Source organism: Phalacrocorax carbo, chromosome 17 (genome assembly GCF_963921805.1).
Source record: "Phalacrocorax carbo chromosome 17, bPhaCar2.1, whole genome shotgun sequence".
Lineage (NCBI taxonomy): Eukaryota > Metazoa > Chordata > Aves > Suliformes > Phalacrocoracidae > Phalacrocorax > Phalacrocorax carbo.
Window position 1 is genome coordinate 3,985,511 of NC_087529.1, and position 10,859 is coordinate 3,996,369.

The following is a 10,859-nucleotide window of genomic DNA, read 5'->3' on the forward strand; positions in this document are numbered from 1 at the left end:
TAAATCTTTCCGTTTAGTGTTTCTTTTTTTTTTACCTACAGCTGCAGGATTGTTTATGAAGTCACACCAGGCATATTGCTTTTAAGCACGATCACATTTTCTTTGAAGTGGCAGTTTCAAATGCGGATTAAGAATTCCCAGAAAACTACTAAGAGAAATTATTCTCAAAGCACACACCATCCACAAAACTGTCTGCCATCAATTCTGGGTCAACGTTCAGAACAAAAACCCAAAAATCTAATTCTTTTTTAATTCAGCGTGCTCTGTTCATATCTTGTGAGAAAGAGCTAATAACTTTAGAACTTCAACAGACAGCTAAAAATTCATGAACATGTTCTATATAGCATTAGGCAGCGTGTGGCCTTCACCGCTGAAGCATCTGAGCTTCGGTAGCAAATGGTAGGGCTGCACCCCCTTCGGACAAATCCCACCCTTGGGCAGAGAGATTCCCTGCAGCTATTGTTAAGTTAACGATAAAATCCCGTAGCTGCAGGAGGTCTGAATCACAGAGGCTGCGATAGTTACTCAAAGGGGAGGCATGAACACTGAGAAGAGCTCATGCATGCTGTCTTCTACGTGAACGATGCCTTGCTGATTTTAAGAGTAGAGACTCATCTATTCAATTAATGAACTGAGTCAATAAACTGATTTGAAGTTTAAATAGAAGCCAGTGAAATGCATGTTTTAAAAAAAATTGCATACTTCCCCAGGTTTTTAAAAGTTTAAGAAGTTTTAAAAGTTAATTTGTTAGTGCCACGTTCTGGGGGTGAGATGCGTTAACGGTGTGAAGCGTAATTCAAGAGACGCCGACCTGAAAATCCACCCCAAAATTTTGGTGCTTCCAAAGGGTTTCTTAACCTGGTGTGTTTTGTGGAACAAACTTCCATGCTTACCGGCTACGCAGGCCAGTTTGAATGATTGCACGTCTTAAAGGAAAAACAGTTTTTTTGGTAACAGGCCCTTGAACCATTGCCTTGACAAACCAGTTTGCTGCTATTTATTGTGCCATAATTCTTTGCTTCACAACTTAATCTCAGTTGATTCTTGTAAGGAGCATGATGTTCCTGTCACGTAAAAAGTACAGCCGAAATCATGGTGACTGATGTAGCTGGAAACTTTGCTTAAAGATTGTGGTTTGGTTTTTTAATTATTTACAGTACAGGTTTAGGTTATTTGTTTAGAATATAGGCCAAGAAGCTACAGAGATAGAAAGGGCTACCCCAGAATCAGTTGTCCTGGGGTGGGAAGAGCCCTTTTTTTGATTCACATTGTACCACGCGATTGCCTGGGGGTTTTTGGGGGGGGCCTTTGGCAGGGTGTGACCCCAGAGCGTGGCCTCTGCCAGCTCATCTCCGCCGCCTCACATCGCTCTGCTCTGGGCAGGCCAGCGTCAGAGGAGCCAGGCACCATCTGCCAGCCACACCTTCTGACTTGTGGGCCTTTGTTTTGCCCGTATGCCAGAAAGTCCGTATCCTGTGGAGCTAGTGTCTTCATTAAAGGGTATTTTGAAAAACAGGTTCCAATCAATATTTAAAGTAAAACCTGTGTAGTAGAATTCAACTGAAAATATAACCTGCAGTGGCTGAGAACACAGATAACTGAGCACCATCTTCAGTGTCTCCTCAGAGAAATCCTTCTGGAAGGTTATACAAATACACCTGACATTTCATGGTACAATAAATCAATGGTTCTCCTCCCACAAGTATCAGAAACCTGTGGGACTGTGCCCTCGTTATACACCCTGTACACAATAGACCAGGTCTGCACAGAACGGGCTTTAGTGGCTTGAAAAGGACACAGATGTGGATGAAATTTGAGTAGCTTTGGTGTTGAAAACCTTCCAGTGGATCACAACAGAATTACAAAAGTTTATTTGCAAAAGGCTTGTAGGATTTAACTTCAAACAAGCGAGCTTTTTTCTTCTGAGTTGTGTACAAAAATATATCTTTAGAATACAAATAGAAGTTTCCTTACAAAGAGCAGAATGGAGCAGAGTGAAGAACCAGCAGGTCAGAGATGTTGCAATTCCTATTTTTAAAAGCATTGATTTTAACGTAACAGAATGTCCCAAGAAGATAGATGTTCTGCAGACAGCTTGGTTCATGTGGGTATTGGAGCGTAGCTCCAGGTATAAATGATGTCGAACATGTAACAATTTTAGCTTAGTAATCTTCAAATAAGCTATTTTCTTAATCTCGTAAAGCGAGTGAATCTGCCAAGTAGCCTTCTAACCCCCAAAATGTTTCTGTTGATCCTGACCATAAACCAGATTTATTTTCTGCAATTTTACAACACTGAACGCAGATAACATCTAAGTTTCACCAAATGCTCTGAGGCCGAAGTGGCGGTGACAGAAGCTGAAGGCTGTGGTTACTCCCTCGGAGACAGCCCAGGTTCTGCTGCGAATGCTCTCTCTGAGCCAGGGTCCAGGTTTGCTGCAGCATCGTCTATCAGGGCTGAGTCAGGCGGGAGTCTGAGGTCCACTGAGTCACTGCAGGGTCCTGGTATTGGCGGAGCCTCAGGGAAATGGATGGTTTAAATACTGTGAGAATCTTTATCAGCACAGGAAATGACAGCTCATTAAAATACTAACCGTTAAGCCTGTTTAGATCACTGTCTGGAAAAAAATTAACCATTGAAGGTTCAGATAACTTGCAGGAAGAAAGGTGCTCTGTTTAGACAGTGAACGCGGTACGCAAATTAATCAGCTTTGCTAATTGTCCAGAGGCATAAAATTATTTCCGCTGGAATCTGTTTCTCGATAGTTTATAAAATGCCTAACTTTCAAAGAAGCTGATGCTGTGCTGGAGCAAAACTTCCAGTTTCTTTTGAGGGAGGGGTGGCTGAAGTAGCCAAACGTGGTGCCCGTCACTGAATGCCTTATCGCTTTTGAGCTTCAGGATGGATTTCTCTTGTGTTCTGACAGGGGAATATAGAAATGTGAATCTAGTACAGAGGGACTCTGTGTGGGCAGGACGGGCGTGATGATTTAGTGATGTTTTGCATAATTGTTTGGAAGGTGAAAGCCTTTTCTTTGGCCCTCTGGCCTAGCTGTCAATGGCTCTTCTGATTTAAAGAAATTATTTTAAAGAGTTGGCCAGTACTGGGAGGGAAGACTCCAGGCCAGCACGCTCCCTCCCTCCTTTGTCACGTTCTTCAGTGCCACTTAACTCCCTTTTTTGTAGGAGGAGATAATCTCTGGCCTTGGGCCATGCTTGCTCCAGGACGGCAGGGCGAGATACCGAACGCTGCAGGGTTTGTGCTGACAAAACGCACAATGACATTTTCCTCATCGCTTGGTTTTCTGTTGTTTCAGAATTTCTTTCGCTGTTGTCTTCGTTTTGAATTGTAGCGCTGGCATTTCCTAAAAGGATGTTTTTCTATAGCTGGAATAGGCCAAATAGCTGAGTCGGAGCAAAGCGTGTGCGCCGCTGTTTGCCCCGGGCCCTGAGAGGGTCCGGCGAGGACGAAGCGTGCGTGCCAGAGTCCGACCGAAGGAATCCCCCAGTTAACAGTTAAACGGTTTTTCCAAATTAACAGCTGCGGGTATTAGAGAGATCACCCATAAAATGGGGTTGTGACTCAATATTGCATCACCTTTCCAAGCAGGGCTTCGGTGTGCTTCAGCCTGGGAGCCTGGCAGCTTGTTTGCACCATCTATTCAATTATTATACTTCTCGTTTCCCTTCAGATTATTATTTCCCCAATAAAATGGACTTCCACGTTTTCAAACCTGCAGTGCTTAATATTTCTTGACCATCACAACTGGGGAACTGATTCCAGTTGTTCGTATCAGCTGCTGGATAACTGAATGCCGCTGAACTTACTATTTATATTTTTAATTTCCATCAAAATAAGTGGAGTTTAGGAACTGCTTAATCAGTTGCTTAATCACTTGCTGATAGAGGCCTCTTAAAAATGAGAAACTTTCATCGGCAGCAAACCCCCCACCATATTAATGTTCCTGAAATGTGGGTCTACAACGGCAGCTTTGGTGTTTCTTGAAAATACTTGCAAATTCTGACATTTCTCTCTGAAAAAGCAGGGAAATGTGCACATGTGTAGAGGCTTTTGTTAGATGGGAACTTTACTTCCTAAACCGTGGACGGACAGATTTTTGCTGTGACATGTTAGCGCCATGGTACAGAAACGCAGCGTTTGATAGAGAGCTGTACTTCAGCATTTAGCACAGCTTGTAATTACTGGAGTGTTCACGAACTCTAAAAGCATAGGTTATGAAATTTCAGTAACTTAAGAGTAACCTGCACTCTTAAAGATCTCGTAAAATGAAAAACATGCCTTTCAAAAGTGCAAATATAATGATTAAATGGCTTTAAAGAAGTATTTTTAATATTGGTAAAAATGCAGTTGGCTGGAGTACTGAATAACGCTGCTTTTTGGTTGAGCTGGTGTAGGGAAAATGCTTTTTTATTCTCCTCTTGGTTTGGTGCTTCATCCACGTGCATTTGAGAAAACCCCTACCTGCACTTCCAAAGATTCTGTTAAAAAGATAAGTTTCCCAAAAATCTTTCCTACCGTTTCCTGACCAGTGACACGCGTTTGAGGTTCAGATATTGACAGTCATTCTTTGAAAAGCAAGTTAACGAATTGTGCGGTGTATTTTAATAAACACAGGTTTGCTGTAATTGGAATAGAGGTTTTGGGACTGGTTCTGTCAGTCTGTACATAGCCGGTGTCATTTTTAAACTAATCCTAGAACGGCTTTGCTGAATCTCCGTAGCGTGGTGCTTCAGATAGATGTGAAGTTTTATTTGTTGGAAAAAGCTATATAATTTTTCATTTGGTTCTTAATTTTGGTTCGTACTTTTAAAAAAAAGTCAAAGGTGCCTCTGTTTAATTACAAATACCAGGTATTACTTCAGAAAGCAGGCTTCAACAGTTTTCTGCTGTTCTGTCCAGTGAAGCAAAATTCTTAATGGGTGTTTATCTTGTCCCATTAGAATGCAAGTAATGTTTTTTTACTGAAATGTTATGATTTTAATGCATTTAGGCCACACCAAAGGCTAGTGCAATTTTTTTGAACTCTGTTTGCAGTTTCAATTCCTTGTGCAACATTCCATTTTAGCACAGAATCAGAATGAATTTTAAAAAAATTGGGTTTTAATATTAACTGTCTCTAAAATGGCTTTGAATCAAAATTTCTTCGGAGGTTTTTTTCCTTTAAAAAAAAAAAAAGAAATCCAAAGCATTTTTTCTGAATCTTATGGTAAAACTGTGGCTGGTATCTTTGTTTTTCAAGTAAATTTTGTTGTCAGAGTACACAAGAACAGCACCTCTCTTCCCCGCAGTGCATCCTTGTTGCTGATTAACTGCACAATTCATTACTAGCAACGGTAGCAGCTAGTGAAATCTATCTCATTGCTTATTTTGACAGACACCTTCTAGTGAATGACCCTTTTTTTTGTTTTGTGGGGTTTTTTTTAATTTTATTTTTTATTCTAAATTGAAGTCTTTAAGCAGCTCACTGAGACCTACATTTTAAGCCTTTAAGAAGGGACAGCAGGCTGTGTGTTTGGGGGGGTTTCACTTGTTTTGTTTTGGCAGATAGAGACCACAAAGCGTGGATGAGCTAGGTTCTGTTGTGCACTAAGGTCCTTTTATTTTCTTATCCTTTCATATTCTTTATTTGAACGACAATAGGCTTCATTCTCAAAGGAAAATGCAAGGAATTGGTTTTAGATTATTCTACAAACAGGCTTATCTTCCAGCATCTTCTGTTCTTAAGTGGGATGTGTAAATACTCCTGCGGTTTGCATCTTGACTCCTGAAACTACAGCAGCCTTTTGAAGATGTGTTTTAAAGTCTTTGCTAAGTGACGCAGAATTATGATGTAAATCTGTTCCTTCTGTACCTGCCTCTGGTTTGAGTGTAATCCTTGAAAATTCATACTGGAGTCTTCCCCCTCCTCCTCTGATAAGAGCAGAGTTAGTGAGTTGAACTTCATGTGGGGGGTGGGGGGGTCCCACCCACTTGTTTGTCATTAAATAGAATGAAAAGTGATTTGTAAGACTGGTAGATCTAAGATGATACCGGCACTTTGGGTATTAGGTGGCCTATATGTTAGCTGCTTGATTAAATGTTTGAGTTTTGTCTAAAGAGTAACCAATACTGTCCCGCTGAACTGGGACTTCATGAGTTTTACTCCTAGTACTGTAGATTCGTGATTCTCTAGATGTTACTCTGCTTCATTTTACTCCTTATTTAAATTTATGCACCTTTTTTCAGTATGAAAGTCTCTGCAAATGTGCAAAACATTGCAGGCTTTTAGAAACCAAAGTCCTTGCATTGAGGATCTTGCAGTTATTCAGAATAGCTTTAATAAAATGAATCTCGTCCACTTAATTCTTAGTCATGCTCACAAAGGGGGGGAGCTGAATATATTTAGTGAAAAAAATTTTGAAATACAATGTTGATGCACCAGGATCTCTTCATCATCTGAACGAGGTTTTCGTGTCTTTGTTCTGTTGTTTAATGGTAACTGGGCACTGACTCTAGTTCAGTTTTCAGAAAAAAAATGGAGGCATTTGAACAACCGTTCTGTTAATCATTCATCTCTCATCATTTAAATATTCATTTCATAATCATGCAGAAGTTTTAAAGTAAACTATTAACTCTCAGTAGCTTTTCCGGGCTTCTAAGTATCATTTGAGAAAGAAAAGAAACCTCAAAATGTAACCCATTTTTAAAATTGACTCGTACTGATCAGCGAGTCACGAGGATAATTTTTACCACGAATATAGTCAGCTTTGTAAGGGACGGTTCTGAAAAACTGGAAATCATTTGTAAAAGTTGACATACTCTTGTGTAAAATCTGTGATAGATGTGCTTTAGTCGCTGCTTCTTTTTTTTTTTTTTTTTTGCACTGAAATTTTACCAGTCCAGGCACAGAATTTACTCACCCATTTGTATCATCGTGATGGTGAATCATGAGGGAAGCAATCTTCTTCTTGTAAATACGTTCAGAAAAATTACTTGCCCCTGGCTATTGAAGGAAATAGATTTAGTGGAGGAGAATGAGCTACTCTGTTTCTTTGGTCTGTGCATTTTCTTACATCCTTAAGATTAGAAAGCTGTTATTTTTTAATTGGGCTTTAGCCCAGAAAAGGGAATATTGTGTGAAATCAGGAAACTGAGGAAAATAATTTGAGAGACCTAGCCCTCCCGCAGTCATGCGGAGAGGAGATGGTCGGTGTGTAAAGCTGTCTGCGTGCATCTCGGTGCCTGAAGCGTGTTTTCCTAAATCCTCCCCCTGAAGCAGTAGTGTAGAGTCAAAACTGAAGCGTTGAAATTCAGGTGACTTTCTTTTAATGTGGAAAACGATATTAATTTCTTTAATTTCAGAGAGAAGGGAGATTCTAAATTTTTTTTAATTATTATTTTAAAGTGGCATTTGTCAGTAATGGGAACCCTCCCATGGTTGGGGTCAGGAGTGTTGGTGTACGTGTGTGGATCAAACCTTGGGAGCCTTGGGACTGTGCGAGTGTCTCACCACAGCAGCTTATGGTTCTTAAGGTCTGGGGTTTTTTTAAGTGTTGTGACAGTTATTAAAGCTCCTTGGACCTCCTGCTTAAATAGCACCCTGTATAGGTTTGAAGAAAAAATTACCTAGGTTGTTTTTGGTTCAAGTCTGGACGGGCTGTGGTGTTTGCAGAATGGAAGTTGGAGGCTGCTGTGAGCCCGTCCAGCGCTAACACCTCTACGCCTTCGAGGTAGGAGAGTGTTCTTAGTTCCAAAAGCGTATCCGTGATCTTTATAACGTTAATGTAAGAACAAGGTGTTTAGTGATGTGTTGTAGCCTTTGTGCAAGTCATCTGCCATAAACCATGGCATGATTCAGAACAGGGTTCATAGTTCCTTCTTTGTTCCTTTGTTAATCACTGACTTGTGGGAGGCGCCTGCAGAATTTGCTAATGCATTCTTTTTGGGTAAGGATGACGCACAGATTGTCCTAATAAGGACTTAGTTTGAGAAAGGGGCCGTCTTCTTTGAGAAGATAGGGGCAAGTCATAGGGCGAGCAGTTTCTTTTTTAACTGAGAGATGACACAAGCACAAGTCATTTCCTTATTAATCGGTTCAAACCAGTTCTTACAGGAACTGCTGGTGATAAATGTGGGGCTTCTGAGAAGTCATTCATTTTATTCTCAGCACTGCACCAGTGCACAGCCTCAGCTGGCTTCTCCCTGGCTTTAAGGAAATGCTCTAGCTCACAGCTTCTTTCTGTGTTACCAGCAGTGCATTTGTCACTGGTCTGCTCTGAAATGTTTTTCTTTTTGAGCACTTTTTGAGGATCTGGGGAAATATGTCCCTTTCAGAAGTCTCAGATAAAAAGACAAAATCTGCGGTTTATTTCGTGGTTAGCTGCTCTCTCAAGTAGCGATGCCCTCCTGAGCTGTAGCTCAGTCTGAACTTTGTTCTGTTTGGGTCAGTGGTAAGTTTAAAAAAAATATGTCTTTTTTTTTTGTTTTTGTTTTTGTTTTTTTCTCCCCTATTTTGTCTTGTTCTCTGGGATGAACTTTGCATCAGTGCTATTCCAAGTATAGGTCCTTCTCTTCAGAAGCCATTTCAAGAATATTTGGAAGCTCAGAGGATAAAACTTCACCACAAACCTGACAGTGGCGTGCCACAGGTAAGAACCTCTCTGCCTCCCTCCCCAGTGAGTTTTTAACTTTTCCAGCTCTTTTGACTTGTCACATTTACCGGTGTAACTCTTCTGTTTCTCAAAGATTTGCCGTGGCCCAGGGAATAGATAAAAATCTCATTTTAAAAGCAATCTGGGAATTAAAAATAAAACTGTAAATGTATGCAACTGCACTTAAAGCTCTTGAGGAATAAAGGAAACAATAAAGCAAGACCAATGGGCACGTCTTGCCTCTGTATTAGCTGTGCCTATTTTGAAAGAGAAATTTAAGCAGAAAAGGGCTACATTTATGTCTGAAAATGTAACAAACTGCAGCATCAACACTTCAGAAGCCGGTAGGGTCTGTGGCTTAATGGCCAATAAACAAAATCCCCAAGCCTTTGCTGTTCGAAAGGAAAAGAAAAATCCTGTGTTTAGAGCCGGTACAGAAGGGCAGAACTTTCATACAAAAAAACCCCCATATTTTAAAGGACATACCCTGAATTTTCAGTGGGGACGGAGCAGCTTTGACATGAAATCCCTTAGGATACTAAGCATTTTTAGAATAAATCCATTAATCTGACTCACATTTCACATTTAATACTTGTAACGCTTATAAATGTTTCTTTGCCCGTTTCTTACCAAAAAAGAGACTACATTAGGGAGGGTCGGGCTGGAATAACGAAATATGCAGATTCCTTTTATGCACATTGAAGTCATTTTTGTGCGGTGCATTGCTGCCCTCCTTTGACAAAAAAAGTACAAGTTACAAGTAGCCGTGGAAAACGCTCGAAGTGGGACTGCCGAGGTCATCGCATTAACTTGTGGTGGCACCAGGAGAATTGGAGGCTAACTGGAAGATAACACAATATATGCAGTTTAGGAAAAAAAACATTGTTAAACAATGACCTATATTGTTTTCTTTGCAATGAACGTGACAGGGAATGACAGTCAGGGGTTGCGAATTCTGAACTCCGTGAATTGTTAGCAAAGAGAAACCAATACTAGGAATAACAAATCGCTTCACTGGCACACAAGTAATGATCAAGGATTCATCACCTGCCCTGCAGTGTATTTGGCAAGCCCTCCTGCGTTGTTTTTCAGGGGACTAATGTCAGGTTTACAGAGACCTGCAGGAATCCTGTCAGCTTGCACTTGGTTCCTGTTTTTAATTTGACAAATTACATAATAATAATAATAATAATAATAATAATAATAAAAGGTTAGGCTTCTCCCTTTCACCCAGAAAATGGAGAATTCTCCATTGTGCTGTCCACTAATCTTCATTTTCCTCCTTCTTCTGTTTTGTCTTTGTCTCTTCAGGGGGAAAACTGGCTATCGTGGATGTTTGAAAAATTGGTGATTGTCATGGTTTGTTATTTTATCTTATCTATAATCAACTCCATGGCCCAGAGCTATGCCAAACGACTGCAACAGAAGATGTACTCTGAAGAAAAAACCAAATGAGCTTGGAAAAAAACCCCTTGGAATGGGTTTTAGCAGACACAAAAAATGACACATCTTTCCGTATGTTTAAAAATCAGCATTATTCAAAATGAGGGAAGACTTTTTAACATCAATTTTCAACTATAACAAATTTTTATTTAATTTTGAAAGTAATTTGGACGTTAGAGCAGACGTTTCATTGACAAACTTATAAATGTTAAGGTAAGGTGTAAATGCTTTACATGTCCGAGTTGTATTATATGGGATGGACAACGCGATGTTAAATGGAGTTTAACACAAATGTTGTCCATCCAAATTGCTTCCAAAACTGATGATTTAATGCTCTCCATTTCCCAATTTAACTTCAGACTGACCTAAGGGTAACTTTGGATTTTGAACGGTGGCTGGTTTGCTTTTTCCATAATTTTCAAGACCATCAAAATGTATATAAATGACTACAGATCGGATACAAACTGTTGCATGTCCCTCATGGTAAGGCTATTCCATCAGAACTCTCCAGCGTCCCATTGCATTGCACGTGCTCTCGGTTGGAAAAGCCACCCTCTTAAACTTCATGATGTTAGCAGAGATGATTGATGTCAAAATGCTGAAGCTGGCATTTTTTATTCTGTATATTTAGAATGAAGTTAAGATAAAACTTTATAAAGTCATCTTTGATCATTCCAGAATTTCTTGTGTCAGTCTTTTTAAGCTGTTTCTTTTCCTCTCCACTTCTGTATGCTCAGTTTCCTTAGTTTCTTTATTAAGCCTTAA

At 40.1% G+C, this 10,859-nt stretch overlaps 1 protein-coding gene across 8 annotated transcripts in view; it reads left to right on the plus strand.

Annotated features, from left to right (window-relative positions):
* VMP1 (vacuole membrane protein 1) overlaps nucleotides 1-10,774 on the plus strand; it is a 68,836-nt gene extending 58,062 nt beyond the window's left edge. For all 8 annotated transcript variants that reach the window (XM_064467832.1, XM_064467839.1, XM_064467837.1 and 5 more), the window contains 2 exons: nucleotides 8,546-8,648; nucleotides 9,963-10,774. In XM_064467832.1, the coding sequence (XP_064323902.1) occupies nucleotides 8,546-8,648; nucleotides 9,963-10,106 (247 nt within the window). In that variant the 3' untranslated portion in view covers nucleotides 10,107-10,774. The remainder of the gene's footprint in view (nucleotides 1-8,545; nucleotides 8,649-9,962) is intronic.
* The last annotated feature ends 85 nt before the right edge of the window (nucleotides 10,775-10,859 follow it).